The following is a 23,103-nucleotide window of genomic DNA, read 5'->3' as shown; positions in this document are numbered from 1 at the left end:
CGTCGCCCGACGTCCAGGCACCATCTCGTACTCGCATGCGACATGAACAGACCGAATCCACGCCAGTAATGTGACCCAAGGAACTCGGGCTCTGCGCGATGAGAATCCCGCTAGGTGGCGCTACGTCCGTCCTGGCAAAACAGTGTGTGGTGTTTTGGTGATGCAAGAAGTCTCTAGTGAAGACAGCAACGGCGGATGTAATACCTATCTATCCGTCAGCCGCAGCAACAGCAGTTGGACAGCCCAGACCGCTCGTATTCGAGCCGCGAGCTGACTGACCTGTGACGTGCGTCTTACTGTCAATCGTCCGACGTCATCTCGAGACTCTAACGGTTAGTTGGAGGCTTTTTCACAACGGTCAATTGAAACTTTTTCAATTGCAAAGCAGAGCTCAGCGATCCACGTCTCGCTAGGCGATACGAGCTTAGAGTCGAATTCTGACGTTTGACGCTGTGTGGAGCAGGACCTGTTTCGCCCGGAATCTCTGAGCTGCTGCCGTTCGCGCTTGACGTATGTAGACCGGCTGCCGACTGATGTAGTGCGGTGTGATCTAATCCTGACGTGCTTGATTCGTCGGAAACTCTCGCAATGAGCAATCTGACAACACTGTGTCGTAAACTTTGCTCTCTTGGTCTCGGTTGAGAGGCCTGTCTCTTCGCGAATTGTGTCGCTCAGGACCTCCTGTCAGACCGAGCGTGAGGAATCCTTCCGAGTCTCCGCCTTCCAAACAGGGGAATCGGGTGATTTCGGAACTTCGGTGAGGAGCTGTCCCTCAATCCAAAGTTTTCGCTCGTTGGCCGTGGCGGTCGTATGATAATAATTCATCGGTGGTTTCGTGTCTACAGAAGATCGCAGCAGAAACATCGTAGCTCTGTAAACTGAGCGCGCACTCCGCTCCGGAGTTGTCCTCCAACGGGACAGTCTCTCGGATGAAAAGATATCCGGTGTGAGTATCCTTGATTTCCTTCTGATAAAATTCGATAATCCGCGCCGTATCGCTCGTGCGATTTCTGGGGAGCTTATCCGATTCCGCGATAAGTCGAGGGACAGAAACTCTTCAACGGATGAGAACTTCGACGGTGACCTCCCATAATTTCTAGTGGCAACAACATCTTGCAACATGGAGTCTGGGGACGGAGCAGAGAAGCTGACTCAGATCGCTTCCGAGTTGGCCAAAACCCATGCGGAGTATGAGGACAAGCTCCAGGTCAGTTCATGATCACGTTATCGCGGAGAGGAGACGTCAGACCAGAATAATTCCAAAGACCCGAGATTACGTTGCATTCCCGATCGGACCCTTATCAAAGATATTGCGTTTCCAGCCAGCGTTCGTCGCGTATACCTCACAGATCAAAGCTCTATCGATGAGCGAGGAATTCTGCGAAAAACAAGTCAAACACCTCCTCCATAATCTGGAGCCTCTTCGGAAACAGTTGGCCGCGTGAGTTACTTCTCAGCATCGACTTCATCTTGATGATAAATGACCAGAAATTATTCGACCGAAGACCAATGGAACACACGGAGCAACTTCTAATACTCTATGGATGAATCGTTGCAGTTTGAAGCAACTTCCGGTCGAGCTCGAATCAAATCGCACAGAACTCGAGACCAGTATCACAGAGCTCGAGCAAGCGATAAAACTCGTCCGCCGGAATCTTCCGGCTCAGAGCGGCTTCTACCTTTATCTCGTGCTTGGCAGCATGAATGTCAACATGCGTTCGAATAAGCTGAAGCTGAACTACAAAATCGAATACGAGAAGTGAGTGCGCTGGCTCCCCGCAGCTTAAAGACTAGTATCGGGAAGGGAAGCGATAGAATACGACATCCCTTTTTTTCAGTTTCAAGCTATTCGTCACATGGGCACTACTGTTTCTCTCACTACTGTGTCTTTATATGGGACCGGGTTGCATATGGGACTCGGTACTCGTATTCGCATTGGTTTGGTTCTATTGTACTCTCACCATTCGAGAGAGTATCCTGAAAGTAAATGGCAGCAAGTAAGTCTCAGCGCAACATCTTCATGAGTCGAATATTTCTGGGAGTGTCTCATAAAGAGGGTCTCCGGGTCGGAGTTCGGGTTCTGATGCGTGTTCGGTTTCCGCAGCATCAACGGTTGGTGGCGAATCTACCATTTCATCGCCACGGGTCTCTCAGGCATCGTCGTCTTATGGTGAGTCTGACTTCTAGCTATCGGATAACTTCGATTATCGATTGATATGCATCTTGCTCCGCTAGCTGATCCGACGTGTCGACGACAGCGACACCGTCTCATATCCGCTCTGTCAGCTGACACGATGTCAACGGTGCCGTGTGAGTGATACGTTTTCATCTCAATTGTCTCTGAGTTGCAGGGCCGATAAGGAGGGATTCCAACAACATTTTCGATGGTGGTTCCTGGTGTATACTTGTACAATGCTTCTCGCGCATCAGATGCAGTATCGTTATCAAGCCGGCACGTTGTATCGGCTGCAGGTAAGAGCGCCGGCAACCAAGGCGTACGCATATCAGAATAATCTCGTTAGCAACTGACCTCAGAATCAGCTCTGCCCCTCCAGCGGACCCAACTCGGGGAAAAAAATTCTGTTTCAACTTTTTGTTCATTCAGGCTCTTGGTGACAAAGCAAATCCTATGGAAGTGAGCGTTGAGGGCATTCGTACATCGTTGGCCGGGCCAATGTTTAGAGATTTCTTCTTGCTGATGCCCTTCCTCTACGCCGTTTACGTGAGTACTCCGTATTTAGATCACAATCCATGTAGGGGCTCTTCTCTCGGCTCTCTTTTAATTGAGTTCTGAGTGGAATATTTTGAATCGTCTTTGGTCTTTGCAGTTCCTCCAACTTTACATGGTTTATCTACTCATGGATCTGATACACACCCACCCCGACACCTACACGTGGCACGGTGCTGCCGCCGCAGTTCTTTTCGGAGTCATGTTCCTCGGCAACATTCTGACGACGACCATGGCCATCTACTCGAAATACAAGTACGAAGGAATCGTAGTTCATGGAGGCTTCATCGTATCTCGGAACGACCCCGCATCGATCCCGTTCCCCGAGGAGTTTCTGATAGGCCCTTCCCTTTCTCAGGTACCACTTCCCGGATCCCCTTGAACTCTTGAAGAAATTCCAGTAGACTGTCTCTCGTCCACTCCTGTTCGAAACTCGAATTGACTACGAGGCTTCCCCCCGGTCCCCGAGGAGCTGCCTAGGACGTGCGGCGTTGCGGACGGCGCTTTGCACAGAGTCCGCGAGCAGCCGGTGACGGGACACGAGCTCATCCGAACGAATGCGAACGCGCCTTCCCTGGCCAACGCTCGACCCTGGGTGAAATCAGCCGCCGACGGATTCGGCGACAAGCGATCGGACGTGAACCAACTGAATGTTCTATCCGGATTAATCAAAAATACAAGACAGATGGAAGCATATTGCGCGTGCATTTGTGTACTTGGAGATCTGATCCTGGCGGAAGTCGCCATCGGAGCAACTCTGTTTGCTGTTTAGCTGTTTTCAAATTCAGTGAGCAGAAAGTGATATATCTTCATCCGCTTATGATCTAGTTTCGCCGTGATTCGAACCCTTTTCGAGAGCGGATCATCGCCGCCCCTCAAACGGAGGCGGGCCGCGACACCCGATTCTCATCTCGAGCTCTTCTGTGGATGGACGGAAATATGTGACCTTGGTATCGAAGTTCTCATTCTAGAGCTGATTCTCCAGAGGGGCTCGATTTCCTGACGAATGGGAGAATCCGCATGCATTCCGAATGTATCTGGAAATCGGGGAAAAGCTGGTTTGAGACCTCAAAGTTGTTATATCCTGCTCTGGGCGTTTCCCGTCGACTTCGGAAACTAGCTAAAACCGTCACTGTCTCTGTTCCACCGTCGTCCATCATCAGATAGTCATCGCGTTCGGCCGATACTCATCGTGATAGTACGGAAAACGTGTGGAACTCCTCCGCGGATTCTAGCTAAGCGCATCTCTCCAAGTGAATGACAGAAAATATAAAGCAAACGAAGATAAGAAGGGAAGCTTGGTTTTTATTGGTTGGAATATCACGTTCGTATGGATGATGCAGTAGCCACCGGAGGCGATATGGATCACACTCCATCCGCAAACTGCATGAGATATCGTGCTTGGGGCTTGACAAACTTCGACTGCACAAAAATCCGGGGTACGTCGATGCCTTCTTTTCGATTGATTGTGCTTCGAGTGACGTAAGAGTTTTCCTTGGTCTGGAATCCAGCCGACTCGAAGAGAGACTTCACGACTTCCTCCGAAAAGTAGAAAGCTCTGTAAAGATGAGATCAGTTCGAGAAACTCGGAGAAAAGGAATGACGAGACCCTCGATGACTTATTTAGCCAGAGTCTGCGAACGAGGGAACTCGCCTGGTCCCGTCTTGTCGAGCGTAGAAGTTTTCCCGGAGTTTGTGTCCGCGTTTGAACCTGTCGAGAAAAGCGAGCTCGGTCAATTCAAATCGATTATCTCAGGGAATCGAGAACTCCGACAGAATACATTCCAATGCTGCCCGCGCACCTCAACTGAGCCTGATCGTACAATCCATAATCGCGGAAGAGCACCATTCCCCCAGGACGAAGAACCTGTGTGTTCGAGAAGACGTTGAACTTCGGCCTAGCGCATTGCTCTAACGATGGATATGAGAAGAACGCGAAAATGTAACTCGCCGAGAATACGTTGTTGATCACAGTCGGCATTTTCTCAGGACTGATGGCTGAGAGCATGAATATCATTGTGACAATATCCACGCTTTCTCTCGGCACCTCCTCGAGAAGTTGAGATGTCGTCATGTCGCAGACGAAGGCTCGGTGGGATCCTTTCGAAAACATAGGGTTTTCTTTCAGCAAGGCCACGGCGCGAGGGCTGAAGTCGCAAGCCAGAAATCGAAAAGCGCTTCCTTCCTCGATCAGAGGCACAATCATGTTCCCGACCCCGCATCCGACCTAATCAGAGGACGACGACAATCGAGTGAGCGTCATCGTCACCCGGAATGACATCAAGAGACCTGGATAGGTGGCAGAATGTTCAACTAGATGAGAGTAGATCGAATCGCTCACTTCGAGAAGCGTCGGTTGATCTCCGGTTGCCTTCGAGGGTAACTCGAAGTCCTGACCGAGGAGCTCTTCGAATTCGCGTGTCGTCCAATGACGATCCTTGAAGAACCTCGTCTCATTTCGCATGTAGAACTTGTCCCAATGCTTTTTCGCTTCCTCTTCGAGTTTCCGCTGTTTGAAGTCCGAAACGGTCTACGAGGAAACAGAGCGAAACTTGTTACAATCAAGATTCCGTGAAAACTCCATGAGCACGACCCACGATTTCTTGCCTGCGCTCGAGATTCAAAATCACATGGCTCACCTCCTTATCGTCAGAGAGTTTCTCGATTTCTTCCGCGGTCAGAGTCCGAGATCTGTGGCCCAATGTCACTGGTGTTTTCTCCTCCATCGCCATAAATCCATTGGGATAGGATGTCGCCTCACCGCTGCCTATCCGGAAACTCCGTCAGGACGCCGAGCGTTGCCTGAGATCGTACACTGCGGACTGTTACGATCCCATCGTGAGGATGGCACACCGGAGCCCTCTTCGGAAACTTTGCGAGATCGGTGAGACCGAGAATCCCTCGCGAAATCCCGTGCCGTGAAAATGGGGTGATTAAGGTAGATCGAGAAGCCCCTGACCCTTTATGTTCGAGCCATATATACGGCACGAATGGACGGCTCCGCGCGAAATATGACAATTCCCTTGTCCAAGAGTTGTTCTCTCCGACCGCCACATTCTTCCGACGGATAATGTTGACGAGTCTTAATTGACGGGCAGAAGGCAAGAAAGGAGTCTTCGCCATTTGTTCGACCCGCAACTTGGTGCCCGCCGGTTTGAACCGGCAATCGGCCGATCAGTAAAATCATGTGGAGTATGTAGAGTGGATGAGTAACTCCGTCTCCGCTCCCCAAAGTCCGTGACGCGGAAATGGGTGGAGCTTGGTCAAGCAGTGTCCAATCGGCCGCAAACATAGAGAGTTCTGCTGTACTTAAGGCGCTCTCGGAAGGTAGAAGGCCGGACGAGATCATGCACTTCCACGGGAGGTACTCAGGATAAGGTGTCAATCGAGTCGACACCGAGTGGCAATAATTGGGATCGGGAGACCTCATGGCGCTGCGCTCGAGTCTTGTTATCCATGCATTTCAATTGGAGCTTTTTCCATTGCGGCCCGGAGTCTTCAAGGATATATCGACGTGAATGTTTCCTTTGATGGCTTTCCTGCGACAAAGCCCTCCCTGGTTGATATTCACGAGGTCAGCAGTCTGAGGATGAATAATTAGGCTCGCGTCTCGATCGCTATCACCGAAGAATTTTTCATGTTCTCCGATGGCAGGTCTGGTGTGTGAGAAGTGGAGTAGAGAGCATCGATAAGCGGCACGAGTCGCGTAGCAGGGATGACGTGCATTGATAGACATGGTAGGAGAGAGAGGGGATAGCGATATAAAAACAAGAGAGCAGAGAGAATACAACACATATCTACAGTCCACGCTTCATGCTTGTTTTCCTTAACTAGAGTGTACCCAATAGCTCATTACAAGTCAGAAGTGGGGTCAGCTCTGAAAGGAAACACGAAGAAGTCGACGAAGACCGAAAAGGGAGTAAACCACGTGAACTCCGAGGACCCGAGAAGGAAGTGAACGAATCACTTCGACGATGGACGCGGAATCAATGATGAAAATGGCCGAGGTGATCGCGGAAGCAATCAGAAGGACGGCAGCGGATGGGCCGAAGTCCAATAGTTCGGATGGGACCCCTAGCGTCAGATACGTGGAGAGACAGGCGGATACTTCGAGCTCGGTGGATCGGTTCTTCGGCGAGGCAGGCCTGACTGCGGAGGAGTGGCTAACACAGCTAAAGCTAGCGAGGCAGGTAGGCAAATGGTCTACGGATTTCACCAGGAGCACGATTCTGAACAAAATGGCCGGGTCGGCGAAAATATGGCATAAACATCATGGAGCCGCGATTGAGTCGTTCGAAGAGTGGGAGCAGAAGTTTCGCGGAGCCTATGTACCGAAGCAAACGCAAGCAGCGCTCATGGATCAGTTATTTAGATGCAAGCAACAACGGTCCGAAACCCTCGAAGTTTACGCGCGCAGAGTGGAGAATCTGGCGTTGCAATTGAGGTTGGAGCCGGAGGCGATTAAGGACTACGTATTACGAGGATTGACAGCGGAGTACTCATTCTTGGTCAACGAAGTACGGGGACGGTATCATGCGGATGTATCGGCAGTGATTCGTGATATTAATGACGTCATGACATTCAATCGATTCCGAAACGAGACCAGAGTGGACACAAATCCGGGTCGAAGTGATGCAGGCCAAAAGAACACGCGGACCCTCGTATGTTTCAAGTGCAACTCAGAAGGACATAAGGCGAGGTTCTGCAAGACGGGCAGCACCTCTATCGGAGGAAGGCGAGACAACGGGACGCGGTTCGTCTCAGAACATCCGGAAGTTGGGAGCAGGCGAGAGCCCGGAAATTCGAGCGAAGCTGACGGACAGAATCGAGGCTTGATCCGGGGAGCCGCAGCGACCGCAAGTAAACGCGAAGAGTCAGTGAACATGGAGGCGAGAACCCCGAGAGCAGGTGCGTCCAGCGACAGAGCAGATCTCATATGTTTCAAATGTAATCAGAAAGGTCACTTCGCCTCGAAATGCACCGCGAGAACTGTCCTCCAGATGGATACGGAGAAGGCAATGCAGGACGACACTGGAACGTCCCCGACAGCGGAAATTAAGGATGTCTCTATCAACGGGAAGCCATGGACAGCGCGACTGGACACCGGAGCAGAGCTGACGGTGACCGACGAGAGGGTAGCAAGAGAACTGGAGCTGGAACTATCTCCAAGTCCCATCAAGTTAGTCACTGGAATCGCCGGTGGAGCGTGCGTGCCGCGGGGCCAAACTCTGGTGAGAATGATCACCGACGGACTCGAATTCGAAGACGTAACGTTGACAGTGCTTCCCGAAGGGGCGATTAGCGGAAAAGATATCCTCATTGGAAGAGATTTCCTCAAACGAGGTATGCTGACATTGTTATGTGGCGAATCATCGTGGATCTTGAGACCTGATGATTTGGAAAAGGCCGTGGCTTCGTGGGGGGTGGAAAAGAGGAATCAAGCGGATGTGAACAGGGTGTTTCTGACTGTGAAAGAGGAGGTAACGGTGCCGGCAAAATCAATCAGCCTCATTGAAGCACAAATCGACAGGAAGGGAGTACACTCCCTGCTCGTGAGAGAGCCGAACGAAGAGGCTATTTTATGCAAAGCAGAGGGAGGAACAGTTTTCCTCCCCATGAGGAATGGCAAGCGTCAAGACAAGAGGTATGGCAAGGGAGCAACTGTGGCTCGAGCTAGCATCGTTGATGGATCAGATATCTTTGCTCTGGAGCAGGTGATGACCGAGGTCGATAGCAAGAGGATCCAGCAAATCGGAATCCAGAGACCGCTCACGGAGCAGGACGTCACCATAGCCGATTCGATTCCACAGCGCGTACGTGATAAACTTCTTGAGGTCTTGAATCGATTCCCAGAGGTGATATCAACTTCCATGGACGAATTGGGGCGTACGGATCTGGCGGAGTGTACAATCGAAGAGACGCCGGGGAGCGGACCCATCTGGTGCAGACCATTCCGGTTGTCGGGCATTGAACGAGACGCGCTGAAGGAGATCGTGCAGAACATGTTGAAGACAGGGATCATTCGGAAATCGCAGTCACCGTACGCCAGTCCGGTGATGCTGGTTAAGAAGAAGGACGGAACGTTTCGGTTGGTCATTGATTACCGGCGCTTGAATAGCCAAACGGTCCGCAGAAATTTTCCGATTCCCTTGATCGATGATATCCTCGACAACATTGGCGGCAGGCGTATATACTCGACGTTTGATCTTGCCTGGGGCTATTTCCAGATTCCGATGGCTCCGGCTCGGCCAGAAAGGCAGCCTTCATCACCCCTGACGGGCATTACGAGCCCCAAGTCATGATGATGGGCTTAGCGAATGCCCCGGCAGTATTCCAAGAAATGATGACAAGAATTCAATCGATTGTCGGTGCGGGCGTGATGATACCCTTCATAGACGACATGATAACGGCGGCGGATAGATGCGATGAGCATATCGAGCAGATCGCCAGGATATTCACTGTCTTGAAGGAGGCGCGGTTGACGGTGCGTTTATCAAAATGCAAATTCTTCATGACGACTGTTGAATTCCTCGGGTTCACCATCTCTGAGACAGGAATCCAACCCGGTGAAGCGAATCTCAAGGCAATCGAGCAGTATCCACGGCCGGAGGGAGTTCACGACGTCAGAAGCTTCCTTGGGTTAGTGGGATTCTTCCGGCGATTCATTCAGGGTTTTGCATCGATTTGCGATCCACTGACGTCACTTTTGAAGAAGGATGCGGCTTTCGAATGGAAGAGCGAGTGTGAGCGGGCATTCGTGCAGCTCAAGGAGCGATTACTCGAAAGACCAATTCTATCAAAATTCACGCGAGGATGTCCAATTCAGTTACACACGGATGCATCGGGCGTCGGACTCGGCGCTGCCTTGATGCAGAAGATTGACGAACGGTGGAGAATGATATACGCGATTAGTCGACGGTTGTCAGCTTCTGAAAGGCGGTATCACTCCACCAAACTGGAGCAGTTAGCAGTGGTGTGGGCCTGCGAGAGGTTCCGACACTATGTGTATGGAGAGAAGTTCCAAGTGATAAGTGACTGCGTTGCGGTCCAAGCTCTGAAAAGCAATGCCGCGACGTCGAACCAAATCGCTCGGTGGCTGAACAGGCTGGCAGAATTCGAGTTCGAGGTAGTCCATCGTGCTGGAACAGACATGCCGCATGTTGATGCGTTTAGTCGCCACCCCGTCGAAGAAGCTACATTTGAAGGTGATCATCAGGTTGGAGAGGAAGTTGAGGGCGTGGAGGCGACCGCGCCGAATTCGAGTGCGCCAAAGGGATCCAATGATGAGATTCGCAAGGTGTGGCAGTTGTCAACATTTGAAGAGTCCATGGCCATGATCCAGCAACAAGACGAGAAGTTACGGAACCGAGCGAAGGACATGCAAGAGAAGGGGGTGCGAGAACTGGATCAGTTCGTCTTGAAGGAGGGGATTCTATACAGGAAGTCTTCCGTCAACGGTACGTCGAAGCTGCTGTTCGTTGTCCCGTCGTCTATGCGGAAATACGTGTGTGTGCTCGTGCACGACAAGGCGGGTCATTTTGGGCTTGCGAAAACCCTCGAGCTTGCTCAGGAAAGGTACTGGTTTCCGGCTATGAGGAAGTATATGCATCAACATCTGAGAGTCTGCTTGGAGTGTCTCTTCAACAAGGAGAGCGCGCCGCGCAAGGAGGGCATCTGTCGACCGGTTCCACCGGCCCGAAGACCGTTTCAGAAGGTTATGATGGACCTGGTGGGGCCCTTACCTAAATCGTGCGGGAAGGAACATATAATCGTTCTGGTGGATAGCTTGTCGAAATATGTGGTTTTGGAGGCAGTGAGATCCACAGGAGCGAAAGGCGTGGTGAGTTTCCTGGAGAAAACCTTCTTCAGATACGGGATTCCCGATGTTCTGATATCAGACAGAGGAACCTGTTTCACGGCGCACCGGTTCAAGGAGCTCATGAGGGCGAAGGGTATTCGACATGTATTAACATCGACCCAACATCCTCAAAGCAACGGACAGACAGAGCGTATGAATAAGACGTTGATATCGGTTCTGCGAACAGTGTGCACGCACCCAGAGAAGAGAGATTGGGTGGGCAAACTGATGCAGGTGGCAGCTCACATAAATCGAGCCCCGGCGAAGTCTACAGGGAAACCTCCATTCGAGATCCTACATGGTTACTTGCCGAGACTGGATAACATGTCGCAGTTCATCGATCAGCAACAAGATTCGGTTGGGTGGCGCCCTCCTCAATCCTTATGTGATGAAGTTCGAATGGCAGTGGCGAGGGCTCAAGAGGAATACTCGAAACACTATGACAGGAAAAGAAGGTTGCATGCGATTCGATACTCCATCGGTGATATCGTGGTAGTTCGACGGTTACCGTTGCCGACGGGATACTCGACAAAGCTGCAGCCGAAATTTCGAGGACCAATGATAGTGACGCGAGTGCTGCCGAATGACGCCTACCAGATCACTAGATTGGGAAAAACGACACATACTACGACGGCCCACTGCTCCCAGATGAAGTTGTTCAAGGTGGCAGAAGAAGACCAGGATGAGATCGTTAATTCGGACGATGACTCGGGAGACGAGACCGCGGAGCATGTATCTGGAGCTGTCGAGAGCCGACCTATGTTCGAGGGTCCAGCGCGAGAGCAGAATACCAGCTCAAGCAGCGGTACTTCAGTAGTCAGCCTCCCGACTGAGTCAAGGCAAGACTCGCCGCATGGAGGCGCTGAAGCCAACAAGGATGATGAAACAGATCGCGACCTGTCAATGATGTTGGACAAGTGGAACGTATCGATGACGGGTGAGACACCGAGCTTGGATGATGCTTTCATGGAGGAGCCTGACATTTCGGGGAAGACGGGAACGAGCTCTGGGTTAACGATAGGAGCAGCAATCCAGGACCCAGCACCGAGCCAGCAGGCTGCGTTCGCGGAGACTGCGGTTACTCGTGAAGAAAGGGGCACAGAAGCCACGCGAACCTCGCCAGCTCCGACAAGATATCCATCTCGGCAAAGACATAAGCCGCAACGTTATGGACAACAATGATAAGGTGACGGAGATGTTCCGACAGGATAGGTGGGAGCGAATCCTCCAACAACCTCTTGATCATAACCAGGCGAATGCTGGGACATCATTCTGTCAGAACAGCCGAATGTGAGAAGTGGAGTAGAGAGCATCGATAAGCGGCACGAGTCGCGTAGCAGGGATGACGTGCATTGATAGACATGGTAGGAGAGAGAGGGGATAGCGATATAAAAACAAGAGAGCAGAGAGAATACAACACATATCTACAGTCCACGCTTCATGCTTGTTTTCCTTAACTAGAGTGTACCCAATAGCTCATTACAGGTGTGTGTGCAGGCAGGTTTCGAAGCGTCTGTCAAACCGTCTTTCATACTCCGCAGATGTACATTCATCTGGGTGCTGGGTGGACGTGAGGTTCGTTTTGGCAAAGTTCCGTTCTAGTCCTTCGCCGTTCGAGCGCCCAGTGCGTACCCCTCTACCCCAGACCGAACTACGCAGAAGACAATCGGTCACACGCGACGTAAACTTCTAGTTCAGCATCAGATGAGCGAAGTAGGACCTGCTTCATGATCACGGAGGCCTTTCTTCTTTTGAGTTCGCCGAGGAAATCAGTACTTGTCGCCCTAGTCGATCGGAATGGTCACCCTTGCCGACAGGAAATATGAAGCGATCCTTTCTTTCCGGAGCCGAGCTATAAGTCTCCACGATGGAAGATCGTCTGGGGATGGCTCCGGCGGGTGAGAGGCACGGTAAACTCGTGGATGATGATCGTTGAAAATCTCAAAAAGCCGGGAGATCGGATGGGAGTGCTGTGCATGTATATGAAGACAGAAAAGTCACCAGGAGTTTTCTCGCAGACTCGGATTGAGTGGAGCTCGCAGGGCAACACCTGGAAGAAGCTGAGCGTGATCCGGGCGAGGCTGAAGCGTCAATGTCGGCAAGCGAGGATACAGATATCTCAGCCATAATCCTAAGCGGCATCTGAATCCTCTGAATTGTCAATGTGTATTTTTTCCAACGCATCTCTCTTCCCCTCGACGATAAGGCGAGCCTGAGATAATGAAGATCTTCTGCTAGATAAGAGTCATCCGGTCATTCTGGCTCGTTTCAGAGGAAATAGACAGCATCACAACTCCACAATATGTTCGAAATTACCCCTGAGTTATCTCATGCCGTTCTTTCAAGCACGGAGTCGATACAACAACGGCGTGGATTTTCCAAGTACTCACGAACCGGGTTCGGTCGCAATTGGAGCTTCCCCGACCGCGTCAACCGAACTCACCCTGACCTCAACTTCGGGCGGACTCTCAATGAATACGAAGCCCTGGAGCCCCGATTCCCGGATATGAATGAAGCGGTTTGCAGTTAGAGCACTCGCAAAGCTGCTAGCCTTCCCTATTCCTATGAGGAAGGCTGGCGCCGGTGCACAGTGCGCCTAAGGCCATCTGTGGCTGGAAAACGAATTATTCACCGCGATTCCGGTCATCCTTGTCGGAGTCGCAAAGCGGAGTTGAAGAATGTTTTTTCCCGCGCTCCGAGAATTCAAGTCAGGACAAAGATGATGATGAAGATGTTGATCTCTGCTGAGAACAGGCCAGAGGAGCGAACTCTGGAACTTCTGGCATCGTTCCCGAAGGGAGACTGAGACAACAAGACCGATCGGGAATATCCTCTTGCATATCTCAGTATTACCGACGATAATGGTCATCCTTCGTCTCTGTCATACCTCTCCCGCGCCCCCGCGTGTGCGCCATCAACAAGTGGCGGCGACCGAATACCTCCATCGAGTCAGCTGGGTCCATTATCCAGCGATACCGGGTTGACTCCCGGTCCTAAAAGACCCAAATCGAATCTCCGCGGGTTCGAAAGGGGGACCAGATGAAACGGCGAAGTACGGAGGGATCTCCGAGGGATCCTGACACTCACAAGTATTGCTGAGCGGGTGAGGACGAGTGGACACTTTCAATCGGGCATCGGCATCGAACGTGATCCATCGAGAGGGTTGAGAGCATTGCTCCCTCTCCCACACGTCCTGTCGTCTATGGACCGCAGAGCCTTCTCAACTCCGCACGTTCAACCACTGTGACTTTCAAGAAAAACTGATAAACTACTTTAAGTTCTCGAAAAAAAGTGGATCGCAGCGACGATGCCGAGGTGAGTGTATTTTTAACACCGGATGGTGGCTGCAAAGTGAATTGTTTGAACGGCGGAAGACGAGCTTTTCGATATCCATGCCGCTTGGACAGAAATCATCTCTGTGAACTTGAGCGCCACCAGCTGTTGCACTCATGACAAGCTTCCGATATATTTCTCGCGGTTCCATGATTTTCTCCATGCTGATGCATGATTCCGAGCCTCCGCGGCTTGCGTCTCCGTCGCAGACGTAAGCGAGTCTAGATGAATGGTTGCGCCAGGAGTGGTATTTCCCCGTGAAGGGGGGCATGTCGACTTCATCTTCTGAACTTAAATCCGACATTGACGCCGTTAAAAGACATCTGGCAGCGCTCGGGAGCGATCCATTTTTCTACTTGCTCCGTGGCCCGAGCGCTCCCTCCGGAAGCTGCTTCGCGGCCCGCGAAATTCAGCCGATGTATGGCTCAGATAAGTTTTCCCAACCCCTGAATCATTTCAATGTCGGGTTCCATCGCTCAGCCAACTCCGTGAGAGACAGGTCGGAGAGTCGAATAGGGAGGTTTTCCCGAAAATATGAGTCAGGCTGCTGGAATGAATGGAGCCATCCCGAACGTCGGGCTCCTCGGACTTCATTGCGTTCTTCTGAGAATTCCTCAATCTGCGCCGAATGTCCGCGTCCCTTGATACAGCCTCCGCGATCTCTCGAAAACACCATGTCGTCTCGAGTTTCTAATTTTGGAACGCCTTTTGTGTCTCGGGAATCCTTATCGAGTCTCACTGGATTTGTCCCTAGGGAACGCCCAGGATAGATGTGATCGCTAGATTCTGGTCGTCCTGGTTTCGGCTATTTTCGACCTCCAGATACGAGTCTCCGTTCATAAGGAGGTAGACGGATGCAAATCGTCCGAATCAGCAGCTCCAGCTGATCAGCTAGCGACGATTTTTGCCACGGATGTGTCCGATATAGCTCGACTTGACGATTGTTCGTGTACTCAAAACAGATGAGGTCCCAGGCAGTCTAAACCCCGAAGTCGAAGCTCTCCATCTAACTGAATCGACCCTCCCGTTCCAGAGATTCAGAGAGACGCAATGAAAGGTGGACGGCGGAGATGAGTTATTCGTACTGGCTTCTCTTCATTCTGACCGCCTCCGTGGCTGCTGGTGGATTCTCGACTTTTCTCATATTCGCTCTCCGTTTCAAAAATCATCATGCCGCCATGTGGTCCCTGTCTGCAGGTTTGTGATAGCGTTAATAATTGAGGAAGGTCGTCATGTATTCTGTGGAGATTACCCGGACGGGCGTACAAATAGGAACTAGTTCACCGATACGTCTCTTCGACAGGGATCTTCAGCTCGGCCGCATTTCACTTACACATCTTGAATCTCCTCGGCCGCCTCGCCACTTGGCATGACCGGCAATCTCTGAATCAGATCAAATACCTTGCCATAGTAGTCTGCGCTCTATCTACGGTAGGCGGTGCCGTTTACGGTGCCTTGGCGTACAAAGCCAAGCAAGGTGAGTCGGGAGCTCATTCTCTTAAACATATTGTGCAAAGATACGACGCGCTTGGATATTCGATCCGGCTGGGATGTCAATGGACTCGGAGGGGAGTAGTGATTAAGCGAAGGGAAATTCTTTGCAGAGATCGATTTCGGAGAGAACAACTTCGTTTTGTCCTGCGTTTCTGCTGCTCTGAGTTTGAAATCCGGATTATCTTTGTTCTTCACAGCGAAGTTCTATCGTCGTCAAATCCTAATATCGGGCCACTTACCTCTCGTCGCCGAGCCGGGAAGCGATTTCTACGACTAATCCTGTTGAGTTGCCATCTACACTGTTACCTGGGCCGTGGCCGTACACGGGCTGAATAAGCCGAGAGTGCCATCTAGTTGTCGAACTCATCGTTGACACTATGTATCTAACATCGAATCTAGACGTGATAGATCTGATTCCGCTGCAATCTGTAGAGCTGACTCTGACGCGAGCGAATGTATTTTATTGAAATTCCCCAATCTTTCCCAGAATTTATAGGCTCTCTATCACATTCTGGAGAGCCGAGACCAATGTACAGTTTAGGGAGAATAAATCTTTAAGTTTGTAATTCATTCCATTCGCGCCTTTTGAATGACATACAGTACGAATGCTAGTTCTTTGCGGCCCGGACCAGTTCCGGAACGGTCGAAGCCTGAAGGGCAGCGTTGCGACTCTGACAATCAGCCAGGTATACGAATGCGCGGGTATAGACCTGATGCCTGACATTCAGAAAATTCGACCGAGACTCTATGATTCGCTCGAGGCGAGTCGTCGGGTGCCAGACAGGGGAGGACACGGTTGAGGGATTTGTTCTGAGCTGGGAGGGCCTCGCAGTCTACGTTTAGTCGGGATGTTTCATAAAAGTTAAGAATGTTTCCCTCTAGGGGAAGGATCCGCAACTCGAACCGCAATGTATGAGGCGGGAGGATGGCACTGGAGCGCTTCTTCGGCAATTTTTCTTCTCTTTCCAATGCGACTGATTTTTTTAATTTTCTCAAGAATTTTTCTCCGAGAGGATGAATCTTCTGACAGGATACAGGGATTGGCACGGTATGTACTCCATCTCACTGTTCTTTAATCATTGATCCATTCCATTGATCATTCTTGCACAGAGCCCGCTAGTCTCTCCCGCGAGCTGGCATCTCCGAGCGTCCCTGAAATCAGCAGCCCCGGTTCGACCATGGTTCCGTCTTGCCAGAAAAGATGCATTCCATGGAGCAACCGAGTCTGAAAGCCACATCTAAATTATGGAATCGAATCGACTCGATGAATCTTCTCCCCTCGCTGTAAACCACACGTCCGAACCCCGCCACGAAGCTGCGGATCATGAGACATGTCGAATGCCTCCTTCGCTTGGCACATCGTTCTGGATCATGGGCTTGCATCGTCAGGACACCGGAACGAATGACGCCTGATTCTCTCGAATTTGTTTTCAACAGGGCTGCTCAGCCTATATTTCAACTAGGTTTCTCATTGGGATGCTCTCATCAAGGATCAAAGGCATCGTTCCATCTGTTGTGACGGTAGCCATGACCTACGAAATTCTACTTGCTCCGCAGCTCCGCAACGTTCGCGGATGGTCACTGACTCCTCCCCCCGTTCCCTGGACTATCAGCGTCGTCGAGCAAATCGCTCTACGGAGTACCTGTATGAGAGATGAAAATACGTCGAAAATGGCAACAGCTTGACGACCCTTGCTGCCCGAATCGAATGGTAATGAGAGCTGATTAGGTCAAACCCTACCAAGGTAAATACCATGACGGGCTTTTGCCAAGATTTTAAGGAGAGGAGTTCGAGTAATTCAGGCCTATTGTGCAACGCACCACATATTGTCCTGAATCCTTCCAGGTGAGTGGAGGGTCCACTCCACATGAAGTGGAATATCAGTCGCGCACACGGAAAATCCGACGGCTTTCTGATTCGACGGCTTCTTCGGGAACTCCAGGCCCAGGCTGAAGGGGCCCGCTTCGACCTCCAACCCTCCCTCCCCCCCTTGGTGAGACTATTGTAGCTTCTGCCTCACGTCGAGGAATCGATGCCCTTACGCATCCTAGGCTCACGGATCACTGACTGGCACCTTGGTACGGATCTTTCATGGGCGTGAGGCGTGACGCTGCCTTCCTCTGGAACGACTCGAGATCTCGGATCTCCGAATGCGTGGAGACTCTTCACCTTTCTTCCCCCCCACGGCTCGAAGGAATGTATGTGGAGCTGCCTGTCGTATCAAGTGAAACCCTCCTGAGTCGTATAGCCTCTCTGACGCAGGGCTGCCTGCAGGGACAGCAAGGAAATCGGGACGGGATTTTCACTCTGGGGGAATCTCTATACTGCGACCGATAGAGCTCGCGGAGACAATCGCTCTCGAGATGGCATGATCTAGGAATTTCCGTATTCGCTTGGCCGGCCTATCCGGAAAGAAAAAGATCAGATAGAATGGATTCAGCTCAAATCGAGCGAGTAGTGTCGCTCATGCTAGGAGAGGGAGGTCCGGCAGACTCGATCCCGGGGAGACTTCCGGAAGTAAGGCTACAAAGGGCAGTTTCTCCCTTTCGAATTCCTCCCATTCCGCCGCGGCAACTTGCGATTTCCGGCGTTTTTCACGGCGAAGCCTCAGCCTCTCAGCCGATGCCTCATCAAGCCTCGGAGATGAATGTTTGACAGCTACGAAAACGGAAGTATCGCCACAATAGATCTGACGCCTCTATCAAGGATCCGAAAAATGTCACGGGGGACTTCCTCGGATACTTAAAACTTGTTCGGCGTGCTCCGCCCCTCGATTCTCGCTAATTTCGGCGGGCTTTTCCCCTCCTTCCTCTCGGACCGCCCCGAGTAAGTTGTGACCTCGGTCCGGCCAATCGTGCGTTCCGCCAGAAGCGCGATTCCACTCGAGCTCTCCCTTCGCTCCACAGGATCGAAATTCAGATCCTGTCCTTGCCAGATACCGCGTATGAATCACCTCACAATCAGTCAGATCCCGGACGCGAGTACTGCTGATACCGCTGCATTAGCTCCGGTGAGTCCTCATTCTCCATTTCCCCTCCGCTTCCCCCGCGACACCGACGGTGCGACGTAGAACGATTTGTGAAATGCAGATGAAAATCCTCTGGCCGGGTATCCAATGAGTCCTGACCATGGGTCTGAGCTGGAGAGAACCATCAAAACGGTGTCGTAGTCCGGAGGGGATGAAGACTCTCCCGAGAGGCAATATGATTCGTGAATGCCTCAAATCATCGATCTCACTCAGTCATCAGACAAGCAAGCAGGTGCAATAGCCGGACTTTCAGAGGCGCGCGGTCCGCTGCCACGGAATTTAGCCTAGGTTTACCCGGTGGAGCGCTGGAGTACGAGCGTCTTGGAAAACTAGCTATCCCATGAAATCCTATATATCCTGAGTCTTGAGGTAGCTGATATCCTGGATTGGAATGATCGAGAATAGCTCGCAACTTTGAGCCACACAGCTCGAATTCATGCCGGTTTCCCTGTGTTTCAGTCTTTTCTGACCCATACACTCTCGCTCAGGTCATAGAATGAAGTCGTTATTGATCAGCTTCAATTTTTGATCGATCGCAGCGGATGAATGTTCGCCCTATCGATTTCGTCCTATATTTTCCGATCGAGTCCCAACTGTGATCGAGCCTCGACATCAATGTAGCAGCGCCTCAGGTCCTTTGTGTGCAAGTTTTGATGGTTTAGTCGGAGTTTGGTGACGAGCATACCCTGCTCCGTCAAGTATGATTCGCCGCATATTGTTCGGCGGACGGAAGCGGCAGATGGCGACGCTGTTTGCGGATACATGCTTTCGTCTGAGGCCGACATATTTCCATTTGGCAGAGCGAAATATTTGGAAAGGTCCCGTTGAAATTCGCGTCGCTAGAGTTTCCTACCTCTGACGCCAAGCTCGGACAAGATGAGCTATCGCAGCCGAAACGCGACGGATTCGAACCCCTTCCCCGGAGGACGGGAATCGCTCAATCATCTCGTATACAGCCGATCCTCCAGGAGAGGATGGCGTCATGAGAGATGGCCATGGGAAGTCGAACGACTTCTTTCCGACCTAACTCCGTACTTCTCCATTGCTCCGCGGTGCGACTCCCTCCGAATCGGAATAGGAGTCGATAACGAGTACCATAAATCAGAGGATGGAGTTAATGCAATGACCCGAAGCTGGCACGTATCGGGATGTCTATTAGGCTTGTTGTCTGGAAAACTTCCTACTCAACCACGAATCCGCTTATCTTCTCTCTTGAGCATGAAGTCCGCCACAAATCGATGCTCCTTCCAACTGGCAGCCCGACGTAGAGATCCCTCACCAGATAGCCCTACAGCCGCGGGGGTTCTCTTGTTCGAGTCGGAGGTCGCCTCTCAGACGCGCGGTCTTGATCAGAGGAACGCAGCCCCGAAATTAGAGCCCCTTAGACGTGAAATCTTGATTCGAATCATGCCAGAGCTTATGGTTGGAGTCTGATATCCGTAAATGGGCTCCGGTATTCTGTTCTCGAGTACCGTCTCCGATATAATTTTTTTCGAGAGGCGTCATAAAAAAAATTCACTCTTGAAGGCTCATCCAACTCTTGCAAGCGATGCTCTCATTTCGCTTCAAGAAATTCTCGGAAATGAAGCTTGATCAAACCCATGAGCCCGGACTATTTGTTCCTTCCAGATTATCTGAGAGAATGGGTTTCTTGCTGATGTTCATCTGGCTGTGGGTGGTGGACTACCTTTACTTCAAAATCAGGTACACGAGGCCCGACGGACCTCCGACGTGGTACTTTTTCCCGTTCCTCGGCGTGATACCTTTCTACCTGCTGCCGAAACAATTGTTCAATCCAATCCACAATTATTACTTGCGGAATTTCCCCGACGCTATAATATGCCGTTTCCTATATCCGGTCGTGTTCGTTAAGAATGCGGGCGTGCGAGATGTCCAAGACAGCGAGGATTGTCTCAGTCGAGCAGCTCAAGGCTTCGAGACAACCGTAGGATATCTGATGACTGGGAAACGTTACTACTTCGCATTCGATCACAACGGCTGCGAGTGGAAGTCCATCCGGAAGACGAATCTGTTGGCGTTGAACATCTTGCCGAAGCACCGGAAGTTCGAGAAGATGGCCGCGGTCGTTGACCATTTCCTGAAGACGATCGAGCGACAAAAAGGCCGCCTGTGGGACTACGACGAGGATATAGCTTTCGCCAAGATCCAAGAGACGAGCAACGTGAACTTGGGAGACACATTCGACGTAAACAATCTCCATTCTTTCGTGAAGAGCATAACGGCCTTGTCGAGAAGTCTGGGGCTCATCTGTGCCGTCTGCAGCATTCCTCTGCAGATACTCACGAGTCTCGAGACGATCTTCCCCAAGATGATGCGACCGACGGTTATGGCGAGAGCATACGATATCCTCGTTACTAGGATCCTCGAGAGGAAATTGAAGATAGCAGCCGATGAGCCGAATGATTTCGTCGAAGCCGTACTCTGCATGCGAGATCCGGAGAGTGCTAGGCTGGTACTCAAAGAGACCATGTTGTTCAACATGTTGGCCACGACCCACACGACTCAACACGCGACGTCGGCTTTCCTCTCGTATGTCTCTCTGAACGACGAGGTACAGCGGAAAATTCACGAAGAAGTCGATCGGGTTGTGGGCAAGTCGCCCCTCAACTACGAGCACTTGTCCCAACTCCACTACCTGAAAGCGACCATCCACGAAGCCTTGCGAATGAGTCCTCCAATCCCACTCATGGTAAGGTGGACGACTGGTCCCGCTGAAATCGCCGGATACACCGTACAGAGCAACATAAGAGTCGCCATGTTCTTGCACTCGGAGACCGTGGACGTCAACAACTTCCCGAATCCCGACGATTTCGTCCCCGAGCGTTTCATAAATGACGGTCTCTTTGAGAGCAGTAAACACTTCAACGTCTTTTCACGCGGTCGCCGCATGTGTTCCGGCGTCGACATGGCGACCTTGAGTGTTCAGGTTTATGCCGCGAAAATAATGCAACATTTCAAACTCAGCCCAGAGCGGAAAGACATTGTGATTGATCGGTTCTGCGGTTCAGCCTTGACGGAGCATCCGGCGATCCCGCTGCGTTTCGAGCCCAGAGCAGAGGCTCCAGAGATAAAGCCGGCTAAATTGAACGACGGACTGACGGCATTCATCGAGAAAGTCATCGAGGAGGATTTGTCGAAGATATAGCTCAATTCACACTCTGGAAGGATGAACAATTAAGTTACCGGATCCATGGAGCCTCGATACACCAGTGAAGAGAGTTCAATCGACGAGGGAGAGGAGGAAAGAGGAAGTCTCACTTTTTCATTGTTCGGACTCGTTATTCTGGCGTCAGAATGAGAAAATGAGCTCGATCAGCCCCAAGAGCTTCGGCCTCTTCCGAATCATTCCGGGAGGTTATGTTCGAACATTTCTTCCACGGGAACTCTGATTTCTCTGAGGTTCCCCATGCGATTCGAAATCAGGAATCAGGATCGAGAATTCTCGTGTGCGGTAGGCAGGGACTTCAGCGATGCGACGGCGTCGACGCAGACTTCGGAACGTCGGAGGTACTCGCTCTGCAGGTGCAGAGTCATTATCCTCATTCATCGGCACTCCTCATTCTCTCCTGGTCGGTGTATCTTGCTTCGCTTTCGCAAACGCAACAAATCTCAGAACTCTCTGACAAACGACGATCTGAGCGAGTCGGCGTCGGGGATAGGGCTCTGAGACCAAAAATCTACGTCAAGCTAATTCTAGTACCAATTTCGTCCTATCGACGTCGGCCCGGATTATTCCATGCTCGAAGTCTCAAGTACCGCCTTAGGAGCATGTAGTGTAGAGATCCAACGAACTCAAGCGAGCTCGCATACCTGGCCGGCAGCCTGAATCGGGCGCGGTGATCCCCCGCGCGCGGCTCCTTGACTCCTTCAGCTCGCCAGGGAAATTGCAAAGCGGTGTGGAGTGGAGTGACAAGATCGAATCTCCCCGTGAAAGTCGGCGGTCCACAAGTGACAGTTGTCAGCTTCGATATCAAGGAGGCGAGGAAGTCGAGATCTCGCAGAAAAGTACTCGCGATAACTGTGTCGATATCATTGTAATAAAGTTCCCTCGAGTCTGCTTCTGTGGTTTAAAAAATAGCGGAATCGATTTATTTTTATGTACAGATCGCCTACGTACTTGTTCCTAGCGTTCATTTTTTGGATGCTTTGCGAGCGATAATCAGACCACGAATTATAGCAACATTGCGGTGTGGGTAGAAATTATGGATTCTGTGGTTGGTTTGTCGATATACACTTCGGTGCTGGATGAGAATTTTCGGTTGTCGGTCACAGATTCCTTTGTGGTTAGGATCGCGGATGATCTGTGCATGGAGCCCGAAAACCGTTAGCTTGCACTGGAAGGGCCGAGGCATTCGAAGATCGAGCTCGGTTGTTTACCTATCGAGATTCTCTGCGACGACGCTTGAATCTTACTCACATTGAATTACCTAATCGAGTCTATGTATAGAATTCTTGAGCAATATATCAATGCATGCACTCATTCGAACCTTCAGCTCACACAGTCAAGAACATCGTTTTACAAACAAGCCCGTGCCGGGGGTTGGACAAAAGGGTCCGCCAGGCGCTCCGCAAACACCAGTCGTTCAAGTATTCGACGAGACTTGGAGAACGAGGAATCTTGCCCTCTCGCCCGACACGAC

General features: G+C 51.3%; 4 protein-coding genes across 5 annotated transcripts; 3 read left to right on the top strand and 1 right to left on the bottom strand.

Moving 5' to 3' along the window:
• The first annotated feature begins 164 nt into the window (after positions 1–164).
• On the top strand, positions 165–3,419 carry LOC100905026 (transmembrane protein 120B). Its single transcript, XM_003737987.2, has 11 exons — positions 165–332; positions 846–946; positions 1,101–1,207; positions 1,323–1,441; positions 1,559–1,759; positions 1,839–1,997; positions 2,105–2,170; positions 2,352–2,472; positions 2,606–2,722; positions 2,829–2,983; positions 3,087–3,419. The coding sequence occupies exons 3-11, from the start codon at positions 1,121–1,123 to the stop codon at positions 3,130–3,132; spliced, it is 1,071 nt and encodes a 356-aa protein (XP_003738035.1). The 5' UTR covers positions 165–332; positions 846–946; positions 1,101–1,120; the 3' UTR covers positions 3,133–3,419.
• Positions 3,420–4,017: 598 nt separating this feature from the next.
• LOC100904882 (methyltransferase-like protein 6) lies at positions 4,018–5,790 on the bottom strand. 2 transcript variants are annotated; one of them, XM_018641301.1, is made up of 7 exons: positions 5,688–5,790; positions 5,368–5,550; positions 5,070–5,258; positions 4,680–4,955; positions 4,531–4,595; positions 4,383–4,439; positions 4,018–4,286 (listed from the first exon to the last, which is right to left on the bottom strand). In XM_018641301.1, exons 2-7 carry the CDS (start codon positions 5,458–5,460, stop codon positions 4,094–4,096), a joined length of 873 nt encoding a protein of 290 aa, XP_018496817.1. In that variant the 5' UTR covers positions 5,461–5,550; positions 5,688–5,790; the 3' UTR covers positions 4,018–4,093. The 2 variants fall into 2 exon arrangements, with proteins under 2 accessions (XP_018496817.1, XP_003738034.1); XM_003737986.2 differs by having other exon boundaries at positions 5,368–5,780.
• An 8,018-nt stretch (positions 5,791–13,808) lies between these two features.
• On the top strand, positions 13,809–15,979 carry LOC100904738 (uncharacterized). Its single transcript, XM_003737985.2, has 4 exons — positions 13,809–13,901; positions 14,953–15,116; positions 15,223–15,396; positions 15,524–15,979. Exons 1-4 carry the CDS (start codon positions 13,894–13,896, stop codon positions 15,688–15,690), a joined length of 513 nt encoding a protein of 170 aa, XP_003738033.1. The 5' UTR covers positions 13,809–13,893; the 3' UTR covers positions 15,691–15,979.
• On the top strand, positions 15,710–21,608 carry LOC100906769 (cytochrome P450 2F3-like; the record flags this gene model as incomplete). Its single annotated transcript, XM_003737998.2, is given in 2 exon segments — positions 15,710–15,858; positions 20,072–21,608. Coding segments are annotated over 2 exon segments (1,686 nt in total), but the record flags the coding sequence as incomplete, so codon positions are not given.
• Between the last annotated feature and the right edge of the window lie 1,495 nt (positions 21,609–23,103).

Source organism: Galendromus occidentalis, unplaced genomic scaffold (genome assembly GCF_000255335.2).
Source record: "Galendromus occidentalis unplaced genomic scaffold, Mocc_1.1 scf7180000075740, whole genome shotgun sequence".
Classification (NCBI taxonomy): domain Eukaryota; kingdom Metazoa; phylum Arthropoda; class Arachnida; order Mesostigmata; family Phytoseiidae; genus Galendromus; species Galendromus occidentalis.
Note: the sequence above shows the minus strand (reverse complement) of the source record. Positions and strands in the feature narration are given on the sequence as shown.